This window comes from Tarenaya hassleriana, unplaced genomic scaffold (assembly GCF_000463585.1).
Source record: "Tarenaya hassleriana unplaced genomic scaffold, ASM46358v1 Cleome81, whole genome shotgun sequence".
In the NCBI taxonomy this organism is placed as follows: domain Eukaryota; kingdom Viridiplantae; phylum Streptophyta; class Magnoliopsida; order Brassicales; family Cleomaceae; genus Tarenaya; species Tarenaya hassleriana.
The window spans coordinates 251581-271984 of NW_010970575.1; the positions used below are offsets into that span (position 1 = coordinate 251581).

Consider the following 20404-nt stretch of genomic DNA (forward strand, 5'->3'; position numbering starts at 1 on the left):
AGTTTGTGTTGTGTAAATTGACTTAAGATCCTCTGTAGTTCATGGAATTGCTCCATAACCGATCTCGAGTCAACCATCTTGTAAGAGTTAAAACTACTTACAAGAAATCTCTTGCTGGAGGCATCGTCCGATACGTATTTAGCCTCCAACGATTCCCACAGGGCTTTCGCCGTGTCTATGTGTTGATATACATCAAAGAGTTCGTCGGACATACCGTTCAGAATGTGACCGCAGCATACATAGTTGTCGTTGTCCCATTTGTTTCGTATACGTGTATGCGCTAAAGTTTCCTCTTCGATCTCTTCCGGTCTGGGTGTGCTGATGACATAGACGACATTCAGCATCGTCAACAAGAAGTGCATCTTCTTCTGTCACCGCCTAAAACCCACGCCCTCGAACTTGTCGAGTTTGTGAAAGTTTATAGCCAAATCCCTCACAGAAGATGTCATCCTCGAGTGGATAACGGTTTTAGATTGTTAGAAATCTGGATAAAAAACAACGGAAAAACGAGAATGAAATCGAACCGAGGGACCGGATATCTCTTCAAGGCGTGTAGACACTTTCCTAAAACCGTTATTCCGTCCGTTACGAGCAAGGACTACCGGAATACGATTCTGAGATACAATGAAGAGAAATACGTTCTAGAATTGCTCGTTCAAGAACGCACAGACAAGGAAACGTGAAGAAGAAGATGAACGAAAGCTCTCGGGATAGTTTTTGCAAGAAACTTCCGAAAGTGCTCTCAAAATCTCTCAAAATTGGAATTAATCTCGTACCCAACTTATTCTGACGTCTTTAGTATATAAACACCAAAGAACATCACCAAAAGTTGCAAAATCTGCAGTTATTACGCGAAGAATCGCATCAGTTCGTATATAACTGTCATGTTCCGAGTTACACTTGACACAACATGAAGTACTTCTCACAGACTTTTGACTCAGATCGAGTTCTACCTGACACGGGCCGTGTCAAATTTCTGTGCAACACGAATTTTTTCTCAGACAATCAACACGGTTCGAGTTAAATCTAACACGGACCGAGTTACATTTCTGTAAAGAAAATTTCGTTTTCGTCATGAAGACTGAGTTCTACTTCACCCGAGTTGAGGTATACCTCACTCACAAACCGAACAACTTTACTGCCAAACACATATGTGTTTCACCGATCCATATTATATCATTTACAAATATTTAACTCCTCCACCATATCCGTAATACATATAACTATGAATCTCTTGAGAAATTAATATTAAACCCCATTCATTTACTCTAAAAATACCAACACCAACTGTTCGTGAGTAGAAACATGTTGCGTAGCAATGTTGCCGTGATCCAAATGATGCCGGAGATAGTGACAATCGACTTCGATGTGTTTGGTTCGTTCGTGATACACATCATTAGACGCAATGTGCAATGCCGCTTGACTGTCACAAAAGATTCGCATTGGAGCTGAGTGATCCACGCCGAGACACGAGAGAAGACTCCCAACTGTTCGTGAGTAGAAACATGTTGCGTAGCAATGTTGCCGTGATCCAAATGATGCCGGAGATAGTGACAATCGACTTCGATGTGTTTGGTTCGTTCGTGATACACATCATTAGACGCAATGTGCAATGCCGCTTGACTGTCACAAAAGATTCGCATTGGAGCTGAGTGATCCACGCCGAGACACGAGAGAAGACTCTTGATCCAAACAAGTTCACAAGTCGTGAGCCGCATCGCTCGATACTCGGACTCAGCAGAAGACAGCGCCGGGATTGTTTGCTTCTTGGTCTTCCATGAGATCGGCGAAAGACCTAACTAAATAAACCACCCGCTGAGTGACTTTCGTGTAATGGGACAAGCTGCATAATCGGCATCGCACCATGCTCGTAACTGCAGATCGGAGTATGCTCGAAAAACAATGCCTTGACCCGGATCATGTTTTAAGAAGCGAACCACGTGAAGAGCTGCGTTCCAATGATCGATGCGCGGTTGTTGCATGAATTGGGACAGAATGTGTACGCTGTAGGAGAGTTCGGGTCGAGTGACGGTGAGGTAGATAAGACGGCCAACAAGACGGCGATAACGACCGGGGTCGTCCAACAAGGGGCTTTGAGACAATGAGAGCCGGTGATTCTGCTCTAGAGGAAAAAATGTCGGTTTGCAGCCAAGCAATCCAGCCTCGGAAAGGATGTCTAGAGCATACTTCCGTTGACAAACATGAATGCCAGTCTTGTTGCGAGCCACCTCTAAGCCAAGAAAATACTTCAAATGACCAAGGTCCTTCATACGAAAGCACGAGCTCAAATACTTTTTGAAAGCATGTAAAGCCACGGTAGAGTTTCCGGAGATAATCAAATCGTCCACATACACAAGAACACACAGTTGGACATTCCCATTACGAAAAGTGAAGAGAGAATGATCCGACTGCGATTGAAGAAAGCCATACCGTTCAAGAGAAGAGCGGAGCTTGTCGAACCAACAACGTGGAGCTTGGCGAAGACCGTACAAGGATTTACGAAGTCGACATACCGTATTAGGGTCATGTTTGTCGAAACCCGGAGGAAATCGCATGTAGACTTCTTCCCGGAGATCACCGTGTAAGAAAGCGTTATGAACGTCCATTTGATGAATTTCCCATCCACGAGTCGCTGCCACCGCTAGAAAAATACGTACGGTGACCATCTTAGCCACCGGGGCGAACGTTTCACCGTAGTCCAACTTATCCACTTGTCGATTACCGAGGACGACTAGCCGAGCCTTGTACCGTTCAACCGAACCATCGGAACGATATTTGATTTTGAAGATCCATTGACAACCAATGGCTTTCTTCCCTGGAGGAAGAGACGTAACAGACCATGTCTTATTCTTCTCCAAGGCGTCGATCTCAGATTGCATTGCCTCCAGCCATCGAGGATCGCAAATAGCATCCTTATACGAACGAGGTTCTGTATCAGCTGAAATGGATGTCAGGAATGCACGATGTGATGCCGAAAAATTAGTACAACCCACCACCTGTGAGATGGGATACGGGCTGCCCGGTGTGACGACCATGGGCTGAGGGGAGGACTCACTGCTCAAGACACGGACTGTATTAGTGACATGGTCCCGAAGTCGAGTAGACGGAAACTTGAGCCGTTTGCCTTTCCCAAGTTCGGCGGCTGGCAGAGACCTAGAAGCATCGGCCGATGAATCAAGTGACAAGCCCCCCCTGTCGTTGGACGCCTCAACAGACGCGTCGGCATCAGCACCACTAGATAGCATCGCATCTAAAGGGGCGGAAACAGGCGACGATACTGGGTCAACGGGTCGAAAGGAAGCCGATAGGAGATCATCATCGTCGGACGGAAAGGGAGACGTACCGGGAACGAGCCCGACATCCGGCACAGGGGAAACAACTGTGGCATCCAAGAGGGGGTATTGATCTTCACAAAAGTGTACATCACGGGAGATCACAAAACGACGATTGTCGAGATCGTACAAACGCCATCCTTTCTTGCCGGAAGGATAACCAACGAAAACACAACGAAGACCACGTGGAGCGAATTTGTCCCCACCATGGGCTTTGTTGTGTACGTAGCTCAAACACCCGACTGAACGCAAGATCGAATAATCGGGACGGCGACCGTAGAGGACCTCAAAAGGAGTACGTCCCGATAAAACGGAAGATGGAGTCCGATTAATGAGAAACCCGGCTGTCAAAACACAATCACCCCAAAACTCGATCGGAAAATTTGCCTGGAACATCAAGGCACGCGCAACATTCAAAATATGACGATGTTTGCGTTCAACTCTTCCATTTTGCTGTGGAGTAGCAACACACGATGTTTCGTGTAAGATTCCACGAGCACGAAAATCATCACGAAGGCACATGAACTCTGTACCATTGTCTGAGCGGACCGTTTGAACTTTACGAGAAAATTGGCGATCCACCATAGCAAGAAATTCAAGCAGAGTGCGAGAGACGTGACTTTTGTCTGTCAAAAGAAATAACCACACACCGCGAGAATAATCATCGACAATCGTCAAAAAATACTTGGCACCACACAACGATGGTGTACGATAAGGACCCCACAAATCACAATGAATAAGCTGAAACAAATCCGTCGTTTTATTCGAACTCAACGAAAAAGAATGACGAGTCTGCTTAGCTCGAAAACAAATATCACAACCCGTAGATGAAGGTCCAGAACCAGAAACAACTAAATCAGAAAGCCGGTCTAATACACGAGATGACGGATGCCCCAATCTCCGATGCCAGATGTCAACCGAGGCCATACCAACTGAATGAACAGCTGCGGCAACCTCCACACTTCGAAAATAGTAAAGCCCGTCACGTAACTCACCCGCTCCAATCACCGTCTTCGTAATGCGGTCCTGAATATAGCACAACTTATCAGTGAATTGTATGATACAATCACGATCGGCGAGAAGTTGTGAGACAGATAGAAGATTAACCCGCAAACCATCCACAAAGAAAACATCTGACAAATGGACGGCAAAGGAAAGAAACACGGTCCCAGACTGAGATGCCGTCGATTGCCGACCATCCGGCAAAACAATGTGAAACGGATCCATTGTCGAGGGATTACACAACAAATCGAAGCATCCCGTCATGTGGTGAGATGCCCCTGTATCAAGAATCCAAGGAGCAGAGGAAAACGTACCCGAAGATGTCTCGCTAGCACCAATTTTTCCAGCGTTGAGTAAAGAAACCAGAGTCTTCCACTGTTCTTCACTTAGGCCACTCACCGGAGCGCTAACGGGCGTCGGAACCCCTGGAGCAGTGGACGCCGCAATCTGAGCAGCATTGGCAGAACCCCGACCATGGCCTCTGGAACCAGATGCAGAACCTCGACCGCGACCGGTGCGATTTCGTGGTCGATCTCCCCACCACTCCGGATATCCCAAAATCTGGAAGCAAGATTCAGCAACATGTCCTGAACGACCACAGTTCGTACAGGTCACCGCCTTGTCCTTGTCCTTGGTCGTAGAGAGAGATTGAGACTTTGCAGCCAGTTGAACTGAAAATGCCGAAACACCAGACACATCGCTCGATTGAGATAGAGAATGTGCCTCACGCGAGGCCTCATCCTGAGTCACAACAAGATAAGCCTCCTCGACAGTTGGAAGAGGTACACGAGACAGCAAATTCGAACGAACAATGCCGAAACGAGCTTCATCGAGGCCGAGAAGAAAACCATATAGCCTGTCCTCTTGCCGTTGTTGTTCGAGTTCGGCCGCAAGGTTGCAAGTACACGCGCCACACTTGCACATCTTGATCGAACACAAGACTGTCAAGTCGTCCCATAATTTGGTTAGGCGGCCAAAATACGATTCGACCGACGAGCCTTGCTGTCGACAATTTGCGAGATCCATACGAAGTCGCAGAAGTCGAGGAGCACTTGTCATCCCAAAACGTCGTTTGAGATAATCCCACAAGTCCTTTGCAAATTCCCGATGAACGACATCCGAACGTAAACTCGGTTCGAGTGTGTTCTTAATCCACGAGACAATGAGGGAATTATTTGTTTCCCAATCTTCATAGTCGGGAGAATCGAAAGTCGGTTGAGAAATCTTACCATCAACGAATCCAAACTTTTTTCTGGACTTCAAGGCATGCCGAATGTTGATAGCCCATTCTTCGTAGTTGGGTCCCCGCAACAATGGTTGTGAAAGAACCAACCCGGGTTGTCGCTTGGACTCAAATCAAAAGGAGAAATCGTTCTCCGAGGTATGCCAGAAAACGATGTCTTAGTTGTAGAAGACATCGCTGGGTCGGTCGAAACAGGAGGTGTCGCGGCGGAGAAACCGTCGTGTTCGGAGGTCATGGTGAGTTAAAAAAATTCGGGCTCTGATACCATAACAAGTCGAGGTTCGGGAAAAACGTGCGTGTTCCATTATGCGAAAACCTAGCTAAATACAAACAACGAAGCCAACTAAACCTAGGAAAATCTGGAGAGTATCTAAGATGTATATGGTAAACAATATATACAAGATATGATCGTAATCTCCGCTAACAGATGAAGAAGAAAAAATGTAAAGGGTGTACATGCTCCCTTACTTTATTCTGTACATATATTCCTAATATGTATACATGAGATATATGCTAGGAGATTTGCCGGGAGATCCTATTGTTCCGCTCTCGCCAAATGAGATGAACAGTTACCTGCAAGATAAGCTTAATAGGAGGCGACGGTTCCTGCTCCCATCGTGAGACTGCACTCCAAACCAGTCTAGGCAATCCGATAGCGTTGATGTCGGTGACGGCCAGCAGGCGATTACATAATGTTCCCAAATTCCTGCGCTGCAGGGACAGACGAAGAATAGATGATCATGTGACTCTTTTTCAATCAGAATAGGGGGCATTTGGGATCAACTCGGATACGCCAGCGTGATAGGTTGTCCGTAGTAGGAAAGCGTCGTAGAAGAGCTTGCCATTAGGTAATGGTCATTCTCGTAGTAGAAAGCTGAAACCAGACCAGTTTCGCCCACGGCGTTGGATTGATCACGTACGTATCTGGGACCATGATTTAGCAGAGGAAAAACAAGTCTTGAAGATGTCATCCCAGTGCTTCCATAGGACTAAATCCAGACACCGAGCCTCGGAAGGGGGTGACAGGGAGGCAAGGACTATATGTAGCTGTTGGATTTTCTCCGAGCGAGCCCCCGACAGAGTCCAACGATTCTCGGTTGCAGCAGCGTTAACAGTGCTCAATTTCGGCAGTGGCAGGAGCCTAGGGCCTTGATGTCTGATATATTCTATTAAAGGGCCAAGGCTAGTCCAATTGTCAAGCCAGAACCTTGCTTGCCATTGCCCAGTTGTATTTTGGTGAATCCTATTGCCTTCTCCTTCATTTGCAGCAGTTTCCAACATGTTCAAAGACATTCCGGTTGATGGAGATGTGTCCCACATCCCTCTCTTTTTTAGGAAGAAATAACGCAGCCACGCTACCCACAATGACCCAACTTTAGTGAGTATGCTGATGAGAACATTGGCATAAGGTAATTCGATATTTTCATGCTCATATACTTCAACTTACAATTTCGGCCAAACATGCAAAACATAATCTCACTTTGGGTTAAATCCAAGCGTGAGGAGAGACATTCATCTGAACTTTTCCGGTCTTAGAGATGTAGTCGGACCAAAGGTTCGGTGAACTTCCAAATTATAAAAAAAATATACAGTTTCCGATATTCGACCGAAAATCGGAAAAAACGAGGTTTGGACCATCGTTGACCTTATAATAATAATAATAAATTTTTTCTTTTTTATTTTAAATAAGATTAGTGGTTAAACGAGGCTTTAGGCCCAACCATAATCAGTAGGGGTGGCCATTTCGGGTTACGGTTCGGTTTTCGGTTCGGTTATTTCGGGTTCGGTTATTTCGGTTACAAAAAAATCATATCCAAACGGTTATGGAGATTTAATCGGTTCGGTTTGGTTCGGTTTCGGTTCGGTTCGGTTCGGTTTTGACACAATAAAATTATAACCAAACGGTTAAATGTACATCGGTTCGGTTCGGTTCGGTTTTAACGGTTCGGTTCGGTTATGATAGATTTTAAAAAATGAATAATAATCCTCCAAAAAACTTCAAAATAATTCATCCAAACAAGTTTACAAAATGATTAATCCTCAAAAAATTACAAAGTCTACAAGATCTTCAAATTTCATCATGATATTAATCATCCAAAATGATTAAATCCAAATCCTAAACTATAAAATATTAGTATTCCAAAATGATTAGTCGCAACTACAATCTCGAACATCAAAAGCAAGCAAAGTCATGGTCTGAAACATAAGGTCTAAAGCGTATCTCAGACAAACACTCAAGCTCAATCTGAGGGATATGACTCTGACAAAAATCAAGAAGAATATTAGCTAGTTTCATTCTCTGTATATGTTGCCAACATCTATTGTTTAGAGTTTCCATATATCATGTATGTAAATATTCCTATATATCAGTTTGTAAACTTGCTGAAACCTAAAGAGAAAAATACAGAACTTTCTTTCAGAACTTATCTATTTCATTTGTGTTTCACCCAAATTCCTCTCTCAAATCTGAAAATCTTCACAAACAAACTTCACTACAAAACATATCATACCAAATGATACTAATTAATCAATAACAGATTCGACAGAATCGATAACACAAATGAAAGTCGAAAGTCGAAACACACCGAAAGACACCGAAATACACTAAAAACAGAATCTCGATAGAGACTGAGAGAGACGGACGGAGCCATGGCAGAGCCTGAGAGAGCCAAACTAATAAACAAATTTGATACAAAGACTGCGGCTGCGAGGCAACGAACCTGTGGAGACGGAGACGCCATGATAGAGATCCACCACCAACGATGGAGGGAAGACGGCGACGATCTGGACAAGGACGCGACAGAAGATAAAATACAGAGAAGGGAGGAGGCAACGGGGAGAGGCTTGACGTTCAACAATCACCGGCGGCAATAATCTCAGATCCGAAATCGCAAGAGAGGAGACGAAAAGACGAGAGACAGCAAAGAGACGAAAGGAGACAAAGAGAAGATAGGAGACGGCGACTCAGACCTTTGACGGCGGAGGGAAGACGGCGATGGTGACGGCGTGGTTCGGTTATTTCGGTTACAAAAAAATCATATCCAAACGGTTATGGAGATTTAATCGGTTCGGTTTGGTTCGGTTTCGGTTCGGTTCGGTTCGGTTTTGACACAATAAAATTATAACCAAACGGTTAAATGTACATCGGTTCGGTTCGGTTCGGTTTTAACGGTTCGGTTCGGTTATGATAGATTTTAAAAAATGAATAATAATCCTCCAAAAAACTTCAAAATAATTCATCCAAACAAGTTTACAAAATGATTAATCCTCAAAAAATTACAAAGTCTACAAGATCTTCAAATTTCATCATGATATTAATCATCCAAAATGATTAAATCCAAATCCTAAACTATAAAATATTAGTATTCCAAAATGATTAGTCGCAACTACAATCTCGAACATCAAAAGCAAGCAAAGTCATGGTCTGAAACATAAGGTCTAAAGCGTATCTCAGACAAACACTCAAGCTCAATCTGAGGGATATGACTCTGACAAAAATCAAGAAGAATATTAGCTAGTTTCATTCTCTGTATATGTTGCCAACATCTATTGTTTAGAGTTTCCATATATCATGTATGTAAATATTCCTATATATCAGTTTGTAAACTTGCTGAAACCTAAAGAGAAAAATACAGAACTTTCTTTCAGAACTTATCTATTTCATTTGTGTTTCACCCAAATTCCTCTCTCAAATCTGAAAATCTTCACAAACAAACTTCACTACAAAACATATCATACCAAATGATACTAATTAATCAATAACAGATTCGACAGAATCGATAACACAAATGAAAGTCGAAAGTCGAAACACACCGAAAGACACCGAAATACACTAAAAACAGAATCTCGATAGAGACTGAGAGAGACGGACGGAGCCATGGCAGAGCCTGAGAGAGCCAAACTAATAAACAAATTTGATACAAAGACTGCGGCTGCGGGGCAACGAACCTGTGGAGACGGAGACGCCATGATAGAGATCCACCACCAACGATGGAGGGAAGACGGCGACGATCTGGACAAGGACGCGACAGAAGATAAAATACAGAGAAGGGAGGAGGCAACGGGGAGAGGCTTGACGTTCAACAATCACCGGCGGCAATAATCTCAGATCCGAAATCGCAAGAGAGGAGACGAAAAGACGAGAGACAGCAAAGAGACGAAAGGAGACAAAGAGAAGATAGGAGACGGCGACTCAGACCTTTGACGGCGGAGGGAAGACGGCGATGGTGACGGCGTCTCACCGCAGTCGAAGGAAGACAATCGCAACTTGCGATTCGCAAGTCTGGAGGAGAGAGAGATGTTGAAAAGTGAAAAAGTAAAAGTGACAGTAAAATAATTAACCTAACCCTAGATAAAAGATAAAACAATTAAAAAAAAGCTGATAACCGATCGGATAACCACGGTTATTCGGTTAATAACCGAACCGAACCGAATCCGAACGGTTATTGGATTTTCTCAACCGAACGGTTATTAAGCAAATAACCGAACCGAACCGAACCGCTGTTAGTCGGTTCGGTTCGGTTCGGTTATTCGGTTATTAACCGAAATGGCCACCCCTAATAATCAGCGACACTTTCTCCATCCTCCACCACCTTTGTTTTCTGTTTTTTTTTTCTTCTAAAGAAACTATTAATTTTGATGAATTTATAATAGTTATCTTACTCTTTTCTGCACGCCTTTGAATTATCAATTTATATAACAATCTAATAATATTTCCCTACGAAGTGACCAATTCCACCAAGAAATGGATGAAAAAAAAACATTCCCTTTCCGTGGATGTTACGGTGATAGATTGTGTGCGCCGTCAAGAGGATCACTGGCACGTGTCAAAATATCATTGGCTGAAAAACTCAAAGGCTTTAGCCACGTCACCGCAATCTAGTCGGAACAAGTAAAAGGTCCGACATTAATTAGTTATTGGTTTTTGCTTGAAGGTTCTGAGTTTGGTTCTTGTTTCTTGACAAGCAAGTCACGCTGGGATTTCGTGTCCTTCCCAAAAGAAACGCATGAATACATTTCTCCGTATATGTTATGGTATCCATACATCTATATATACATATAATAAAGCCAAACACATAGGATAAATCATACAAAACATTTTCTCTGTCGATCCCATAAGACAAACAGCCAAAAAAAAAAACGGACGAATATACGTTTGGTTGAAGTCTTTTTCCATTTCTATAGCGTTTTTCTGACGTCACTTTGCAGGTGAAGAATATGGCTACTGACAAGAAACATCTCGACGTTAACTCTCTGAGTTACAGACATCAAGAAGATGTAACCACCGGGGAAGACGACAACTTTAGAAACAACCTCTTCTTCGGTCTGTTCGAAGATCCGAACACGGGAAGGCGACGGAGTGGGAGGATGCAGAGACAATACAGCGACATGGGCGAAAATTATCACATAATATATAGAAATTCAAGAACTTTGGAGATTTATCCAAGAAGAAAGCAAGGAAGAGAGCTCTGTTTTGGGGAAGAATTTTCTGTAAAATATTCACTTGATTCCCATGCCATCCATGTACAGCTTTCGTGATGTATATACAGGTTTGATATGAAAAAAAAAGGAAGTAGATCTCTTACAAAAGGAAATATGTAACATGACAAACGGTAACTTGGAGATTTCCATTTGTGTCATTGCTGAGTTGGTCATGAGCTTGTATTCGTGTCTGATTCTTCTTCGCTTGAGTCCTTGCTTGTCCTTGTGTTTGCTTCATACCCGTCAACATTCCCCCTCAAGATTGGACGGGAATAGTTGATGAGTCCAATCTTGGAGAGACACTTGTTGAGAGTGAATGAACTTGTGGCCTTGGTCAAAATGTCTGCGAGTTGGTCTCGGCTTTGAGTATACTTGGTTGTGATTAAGCCTTGTATGATTTTCTCCCGAATGAAGTGGCAGTCCACTTCTATATGCTTCGTTCTTTCATGGAATACTGAGTTCGAAGCTATGTGGAGAGCCGCTTGATTGTCACAATGCAATGTAGTTGGTGTCTCTGATTTGATTCCAACGTCGCTAAGCAATTGCCGAAGCCATACTATCTCGCTTGTAGTATTTGCCATTGCTCGATATTCAGCTTCTGCACTTGATCTTGCCACCACTGTCTGCTTCTTACTTTTCCATGTGACTAGGTTGCCTCCTACAAAGGTACAGTAGCCGGTTGTTGATTTGCGATCCATCCGATCTCCCGCCCAGGGATAATAGGAGGTGCTGCGACTCTTGTGGTGATGACATGATCCCACAAACCTTTGCTGTGAAGGGCTGCCGTCGCTGCCTTGGTCCAATAAAAATAGTTGTCGCCATTGAGAAGGATCGGAATGAGTTTTTCTTGTGTTTCCATTGCAGATCTGGTGTTGAACACTAGAGGATTGATGGCGAGAGACAAATCTGGTTAAAACAGAAAGATTGCTCAGAGTTACAGATCTTTCCGCTCTGATACCATATAGAAATTCAAGAACTTTGGAGATTTATCCAAGAAGAAAGCAAGGAAGAGAGCTCTGTTTTGGGGGTGAATTTTCTGTAAAATATTCACTTGATTCCCATGCCATCCATGTACAGCTTTCGTGATGTATATACAGGTTTGATATGAAAGAAAAAGGAAGTAGATCTCTTACAAAAGGAAATATGTAATATGACAAACGGTAACTTGGAGATTTCCATTTGTGTCATTGCTGAGTTGGTCATGAGCTTGTATTCGTGTCTGATTCTTCTTCGCTTGAGTCCTTGCTTGTCCTTGTGTTTGCTTCATACCCGTCAACATAATATACAGAGGAAACTCCGAGGAAGAGCATTGGATCGATATGAGGGTACTGATGTTGTTGGAGTATTTCAGAGAGCTCTACGTGAGAGAAATTCAGCTCCTGAAGAAGATTTTCCCCGGAGTTAAGGACGAGTTCCTCGATTTCTTCAAGAAGATCGGAGAAGCAGTTTCTCAAGCGAAACAATCTCGTGAACGGGTGGAGTTCCGTACGATCGAGAGGAGTCTGAGTGTCGGCTCACCTCGTTTGGCTTCAAGAGGCTTTGATTTCGGGTCCGAGATTCCGACCGGGAACGAGAGGTTTAAGGTTTCGACGGTCAACTCCGGAGGTGCAATCGACGGTGACGGTCAAACCAAGAAATAGTAATGTTATATATAATGGAACTTTATGGTAACGTAAATGTAAAAAGAAACGTTTACAATACATGTTGAATAGTGTGAATATTGTATATATGTAATAGTGATAATAACATAATGTGTTTGAATGTGTATATTACATGGTGTAAAAACAGTATATTGCATATTCACCAATGGGCATTAGTAAATTCACATAAAACGCAAGCGGTGGATAAGTTAAAGGAAAATTACCAAGTGTTTTTATATTGCCATTGGATAAAGGTTATGATTGCAAACATGGGACGTATACACGTTATGAGTTTTGGAATTGTGTACGTACTAATAAGATTATTCTTAGTTATCTTCATATAAAATTAATAAAATCAAACGATAATATATTCTATTTGTTATGTAATTTAATTTTTTTTATAATATTTTTTTCTAGAACACAGCGGTAACAATGGCGGGCCAGAATTTTCTGCATGGATCAAATAAAAGAATTTTATTCAAAGATACGAATGAAACCCAGATACGATATTTTCTGATTCGCTACATGGCAAAGATAATCCTTAGCTGGCAACATGTCTTATATGAACAAGTCGTGAAAAAGATCAGCTTAGACCTTTTTATTAGTGAATTTATTAATGACCTTATTCCTTTGTAGTTTCTACACGTCTTTGATTTTTTTTGGACAAAATGTGGTATTTTCATTCCTTCATAATCCGTACAAAAATTTTTCCAAACCTATTCAAAATAGGTGAAAAGCCAATACAACTAAAAGAGTCGGTAACATTCCGATCTAGCTGTTAATAAAAATTTTCTAACAAGTCCCATGAAAGTGTAATAGTGGTAAGCCAAAACCAATACAACAATTATCCAAATCATCTTTGTAGGATTTCTGAAGCGAAGTCTGACCTATGTAGTCAGAAAGTTGCTGCCATGAGTCGAAGAGTTTTGTCGTAGGTATGTAATATAGAGTCGTGGTCTGAGAAAAGCCCATCATGGATTCGAGCATTAAGCTCTCTTCATATAATGTATATCAATGTCTGCCACACAAGAAAAGCTATATGTCTATAATTCAAAGACTCCCACGATGCATTCAGCCAAGCCAAAATATCAACCCAATTGTCCGGACTATTTTCTAGCTTGAGTCGTCTACATATTCGTCGCCAAAGAGAGCTAGTAAAACTACACTCAAAGAATAAATGGTCTCTGGTTTCTGACACATCATCACAGGGGATACAACGAGGATTTACCTAAATTCTCCAAGATTCTAGTCGATCCTTCATCGGGTTTTTGTTTAGCACAAACAACCATGTTGTAAAAGCATGTTTTGGAATGTGTCGCTTCGACCACACCGCTGAAACCCAAGGTACTTTTGGATTATTATCTCGCACTTGGTTCCAAATGCCCCTAGACCGAAAATAATTTGTCATCGTGCCATTAACTACCTACTCATGCTTGTCTTCTATGGCCATTGCCGGAACAATGTCAAGTAAGTAAGAGATTTGGTCCGTTTGGTTTTCCGAGCGAGGATTTGGAAGCCTCATCTCCCAAAGACCTCTGCCATCCTAGTGAATTTAGGGATACCAAATTTGGATGGACCATTAGCTCCCAAAGTATCAATCAACCTCCCAAGCGGTGTCCGACAATCCAACCAAAAAAATTATCTTCTCGCCATTGCCAAGTTTATAGCGTGAAAATTTCGCAGCAAGATATCTAAGCTTTAGCAGCCTTTTAAATGACCAAGAGTGACGGGCTAGTGGCTTTATGGCCCATATACACTGGCTGCCGATGTAGTTTCTGTGTATCCACGCTACCCACAAAGACCCAGATCTAGTTAGCATGAGCCAAAACAGCTTCAGCCTACTGTCTTGTTCCATGAGATCGTCTTTTAGTCCCAAACCTCCTTCTTTCTTCGGTTTGGTGACATTGCTCCATGCCACTACTTTAGCTCCGGAGTGCTTCTCGGGGTCCCCTTTCCACAAGAAAGCTGAACATAGAGAGTTTAGTTCTTTGATGCATCCCTTTGGAAGAACGAAAGCATTCAACCAGAAGTTGATGATCCCTGAAATAACGGCAGATAGCAGTTGTAGACGTCCAACAAACGATAAATGCCTAGATGTCCAGTGTACCATTTTAGCTTTGACCTTGTTTATTAGTTGGCGAAAATCAGCAACAATCATCTTTTATGGGCTTGAGTGGAAGTCCAAGGTATCTTACCGGTAGAGAGTCCAAAGGCAGGTTGACCCCGGCGGCAAGGGTCTCTGCATCGACGTTAGGGATACCTGAAGTGAAAAGACCGCTCTTGGACAGGTTAATATATAGTCCCGATGGAGATCTCCTTAAATCCCTTTAGTATGTCTAGAATGGCGGCAATTGATCTTGAGAACCATCACACAAAAATAAGCAAGTCATCCGCAAAAGCCAAGTATGTAATCTTGAGGTCATCACATCCATAATGATAGCCAAATCTACCTTGCTCCGCTGCAATGTTTAGCATGTACGATAACACATTCATACCAATGACGAATAAATATGGGGATAACGGGTCCCTCTGTCTAAGTCTGCAAGTCCCTCTAAAATAACCAGCTAAGCCACCATTAATACTGATAGAAAAGGAAGTCGTAGAGATGCACTCTCCTATGATATGAACTAAGCGTAAAGCAGCCAAGATGAAATCCCATCGAATAGAGTCGGCTTTAAAAATGTCTATTTTGATGGTTGCAGCTCGTGGGGAGCGAGGAGAACCGTAACTATACACAATCTCCGCAGCTGACAAACTATTCTCAACCATAAGCCTTTCATATACGAAAGCCGACTGATTTCGTAAATTAAGGTCCGAGAGAATAGACTTGATTTTTGCTACAAGAATCTTTGATTTTTTTAGAAATATTTTTAAAGAACATCTTTAAAAAATTGATTCCCCAAAATTTTTTTTAAAAAAACTTTTAGAGTTTTCTAAAAACTAGTTTTTTTTTTAATTTGAAAAGTGAATCTGAATGTAACCATATCAAATTTGTAATCTGGTATCATTCGAAAACTTTGAATTAAAGTTCCAAAATGGTAACGGCAAGGGGAATTAAACATTGAGAGGAACGAGAGGAATGGAATTGGTTATGGGGGCTTGAATAATATTTTAATCATGAATGGTAACGACGTAGAAGAATTACAGGAAGGGAAATTATTTTTACTGTAAATGGTAACTACATAGGGTAATCAAAATTAATAATTTGGGAGGAATAAAATGAGTGGAGAACAATAAATAAGTTACGTTAATACAATTAAAGAATATATATATTCTTTACATTGTTGCAGATTGTAAAACTAAAAACTAAATTAAAAACAAAAACAGTTTCATTTCATTCCGAGGTGACGAAGTTCTTCAAGAAAGCGACGCAACAGTTTCATTTCATTCCGTGGATGTTACGGTGACGGTTTGTGTGCGAGAACTAACAAAAAGGCCACCAGGAAACAAATCAGTATACGTGTTATGTTTCTATTGGATAAAACCAAATCGAGAACACGTGTTATATTTCTATTGGATAAAAAAATCAACGCGATCTTCCCTGATAAAGTCAACTTGTCAGAACAAGCAAAAGATTGGCATTAATTAATTTCTGGGTTTTGCTTCAAAATCCTAAAGTCAACTTTTTCATAGAAAATACACGAAACGTGCGTTCACATATGTTCCTGTCTAAAATAAAGCCAAACCCAAATAATCTATAATCAGACCAAAAACATTTTCTGTGAATCTCGTTTACAAGACAAGCCAAAAAACAACAAGTCTACTCTGCATCAAGATCTGTCGGTTCCTTGAACCGTTCTTAAGGTGAATAATATGGATATGGAGAAGAAACATATGAACAACATAGCCTCTATGAGTTATGAAGATCAAATAAATGGATCCAGTGGAGAACAAAACTTCAGACACGCTCTGTTCTTCGGATTGTTCGAAGACCCAGAAAGGAAGAGGCTCCAAAGTGGGAGTATGAAGAGGCAATACAGCGACATGGGCGATAATTATCACAGAGTATACGAACATAAAGAAGAAGAAGAAAAGAAGAGGATCGATGTGAGGGTGTTGATGCTGTTGGAGTATTTCAGAGAGCTTTACGTGAGGGAGATTCAGGTTCTGAAGAAGATATTTCCAGGAGTAAAAGACGAGTTTGTGGATTTCTTCAAGAAGGTAGGAGAAGCCATGCCCCGAATCAAGAGGAGTCAAAGCCTCGGGTCATTACATGTGGCCCCGAGAGCCATTGATCCGATGGCAAATGAGCGGTTCAAGGTTACAACGGTAAGCACGGGCGGCACCAGTGGCGGCCCTACTGGTCAGGGCCAGACCAAGAAGTAGTTGATTAGACTATACATGAAATGAAACAATGATTTTTCATTATGAACTAGTGTTGCATTCTATAAGAAAAGAAATAAGGTCCAATTCTCATGGTTCTGCAAAGATTTGCTTCTCAAAATTTATTTACTTTTGATCCAGTCTTTTTGGGTCGTGTTTCTGTTTGTTGTATATACAACACTCTACATGTAAAAACTCTGACAGGATCTTGTCTTAAATTCATATCATCTGTTTCGTTGTCTTGCCAGACAGTTGATAATGTCTTGATAATTAAGGCAGGTCTCGAAGATGTTCTCGTACCATAGGGGAGAAATATAAAAAATTCGGTCTAAATGAGATTTAGACTTCAAGGCATGCCTATTCAATGAAAAAATAAAATAAAACGGTTAAAAGACTAAAATATCCATAAGCTAACACGATTAAAAGATTATCATACGGTTCGGTTCGGAAACGGTTCATTTGGTTCCATAAAAAGTATACCAAATTAGAACCAAACATTATTTGGTTCGGTTCGGTCCGGTTCAGTTTCGGGGCGGATCGAGTCAGTACTAAATTTCCGAATCGAAGTACCCCCTTCGAGTAGGCATGATTGAAAAAACAATTTAAAAAAAAATAAACGGCGGAAAAAAGAAGAAGCAACAGTGGCGACGATTCATTTGTCGTCGACATAAGTGATCGTACGAGATGCGGTGAAGGAAAAAACGAAAAAAGCTAACTAAAAGGGCATATCAAAGATTGAGGTTAAGAATGACGAAAAATCTCAAATCTACTCGAAAAGTGGAGACCCGTTATTTCTCGCCGAAATATGTTATCATCTCAAGATTCTCGATGCAAAGCATTATCATGGGAATAGAAAAACGAAAAAAGAAGACATCGGGACAGTGGTGAAGCTAGTACTTCTGTTGTGCATACTTCACTAGAACATGTAAATATATCGAAAATTTTCCATGATTTTATAGGTTTGCATAAACAGACACATGGAATGTAGTGTATATTAGACCTTGTTGTTTTAGTTTTAGTTTTAGTTTAAGTTTTGCATAAACGGTAATCATGATTCGTATAGAGGTGAGGCGTAGTGGATAAAAAGTCTGTCGAATGAATGTCAGCAGGATTGGTTATAATGCTCTAGGATGATTCGTGATATGACATTTGATATTGTATTGATTCAATTGATTTATGAATGCACTATTTTTCCGTTATACGACTGGCATGTTTGTTACATTTCGGTATCCTTGAGTCATTGCAGGATGATTCTAAACTCCTTGATCAGTTGTCATTGTGGGAACAATGATAAATTAAGACCAACATGATGTGTGATTCTGAATCACAATCATGGGTACTCGTTGGGAACGAGCGACCGGATGATCCGCATGAGATTGTCATGGACCCAGTCATGACTTGAATCTCATGTAGCGATTCATTATTAGATCCTCAGACCTGAGATGTCTAGAGTATCTGATATGAGAAGTGATGTGTCTTGACTTCGCTAAACATCGTCTTTAATCGAATGATTATAACGGTGTTGTTCAAATACATTCATGAATTATATGGAGATAGTAGATAGTTAATACGAGACTTGTCATCTCCTTAACCGGAGAGATGTCGTGGACCCCTTGTGAAAATCGGACTATGAAAATACGTGGTCACGCTATAGATGAAGTTGCATCTGTTTTATCAGTCGATTTGCCAAGACGAGAAAGCAATTGAACTTGAAGGGTGATGATAACACGATTTTCTCATCTATTTTAAAGCCCATTGTGTAGCACTTTCGCATCGGTTGCGTGCATTATTAGACATTTAGGATCATTTTAGCACTGGGTTTTGTTTCTTCTGCATTCTCTGGTGATTGAACATGTAATGGACACACTATGGACATCAGATGAGCATAATCGAGGACTTCGGAGCATACTGGACCGGAACAAAACGATTAAGGCATTTCCAACTCGAGTTGCACTTGAACACGACCGTGTCGAGTTTAAACACGGCCGTGCAAAGGCAAGGAAACAAAGATATTCTTACAGACAATTGACACGGACCGTGTCGAGTCAAACACGGCCGTGTCGAGACGCAACTCGCCCGTGTCCAGCCCGTGCAGAAGCGCATAGTTTTGATCAGACAATTGACAGGACCGTGTTTACCCCAACACGACCGTGTTACGTTTCGAGAAAACTTCCTGTTTTGCATCCGAACTTCCGTTTTCAGAATAGAAAGAAGCCTAGCCGCCAAAGAAATAAATAGAGGACGTTTTGGGCTTCAGAAATCATCGGGAGATCACAGCAGAGGCCAGAGAACTCGAGAGAGAATCAAGACGGAGTTCCCCGGAAGCAGAGATTGAAGAACCGTCGTCGAGAGATCGCTGTGAGTCTTCTTTATCTGTTTCTATGTTTCTTCTTATTGATTTGAACTCGTTTGTTGTTATGAGTAGTGAGTAATCGTTTCACTGTAGCTAGAGATTTAACCTTGTAGGAATTTGTTTGGTTTTTATTTTCCGAGACTACGTTATCGATACTCGACGGTTTAATTGAATTGAGTTTATTGCTTTTGATCTTCTTGGCCAGTTGATTGATTGATTTTAGATTCTGATTTACAACGAGAGTTGCAATTGGATTCCGAAGAATTCATTGAATAAATTGATTAAGATTATTGAGAGATAGATTAATCGGTTTAGGAGCTGTGATAGTGATCGTTAATGCATTTGATATTTTAATCTATTAGGTTGAGAGATCGATAGGTTAAATTATTGGATAGTGGATTTAGGACTTGAGAGAGCCAAATCTGATTTTAGAACTTGAGATCCTCGTTTAGAGTTCGATATTCGTAGATTCTCCATCCTTAGAAACAATCCCTGCGCGTTAAGGTTATCCCGAAGCTACGATGGTTTAATTATCTGATTTTACTTAATTTATTTATTATTTTATTTTCGGTATTCATCTATTCCATCTGCTATTTCCTGATCTAATTCTTGGTCGAGTCTTGTTCCTAGAGTTAACTATTCCCTGTGTTCGACCCTGGTACTACAGTTGATCCGTATCCTTGCGGTATTCGCTCTATTTTATTATTTATATGTATAAACATACAAATATATATGTATGTATTTGTACGTATAAATATACGAGTATTTACATATAAATATAAATTTTATATATACGTATATTATATTTATGTGTATTTGTATGTATAAATATACGGATATATATATATAAAATGTATATTTTATGTATACGTATATATTATATATATGTGTATTTGTATATACAAATATACGAGTATTTTATATATAAATGTGTATTTTACATATACATATATATTATATATTTATATATATCATCATATATATGAATATATATATATATATATGCATATATTTATACATACAAATATAT

General features: G+C 41.1%; 2 protein-coding genes and 1 long non-coding RNA gene across 3 annotated transcripts in view; 2 read left to right on the forward strand and 1 right to left on the reverse strand.

The window, feature by feature from the left end:
* Nucleotides 1-10018, reverse strand: part of LOC104803168 — a 14148-nt gene extending 4130 nt beyond the window's left edge. The window contains exon 1 of the long non-coding RNA XR_770144.2: nucleotides 9526-10018. This is a non-coding gene — a long non-coding RNA (uncharacterized LOC104803168). The remainder of the gene's footprint in view (nucleotides 1-9525) is intronic.
* Nucleotides 10019-12377: 2359 nt separating this feature from the next.
* Nucleotides 12378-12698, forward strand: LOC104803183. Its single transcript, XM_019201273.1, has one exon. It carries the CDS (start codon nucleotides 12378-12380, stop codon nucleotides 12696-12698), a length of 321 nt encoding a protein of 106 aa, XP_019056818.1.
* Nucleotides 12699-16408: 3710 nt separating this feature from the next.
* On the forward strand, nucleotides 16409-17243 carry LOC104803169. Its single transcript, XM_010527052.1, has one exon. It carries the CDS (start codon nucleotides 16512-16514, stop codon nucleotides 17022-17024), a length of 513 nt encoding a protein of 170 aa, XP_010525354.1. The 5' UTR covers nucleotides 16409-16511; the 3' UTR covers nucleotides 17025-17243.
* The last annotated feature ends 3161 nt before the right edge of the window (nucleotides 17244-20404 follow it).

Excerpts from the sequence above, each read along its gene's own strand:
- LOC104803183 (XM_019201273.1), top strand. The coding sequence starts at position 12,378 with ATGAGGGTACTGATGTTGTTGGAGTATTTCAGAGAGCTCTACGTGAGA.
- LOC104803169 (XM_010527052.1), top strand. The coding sequence starts at position 16,512 with ATGGATATGGAGAAGAAACATATGAACAACATAGCCTCTATGAGTTAT.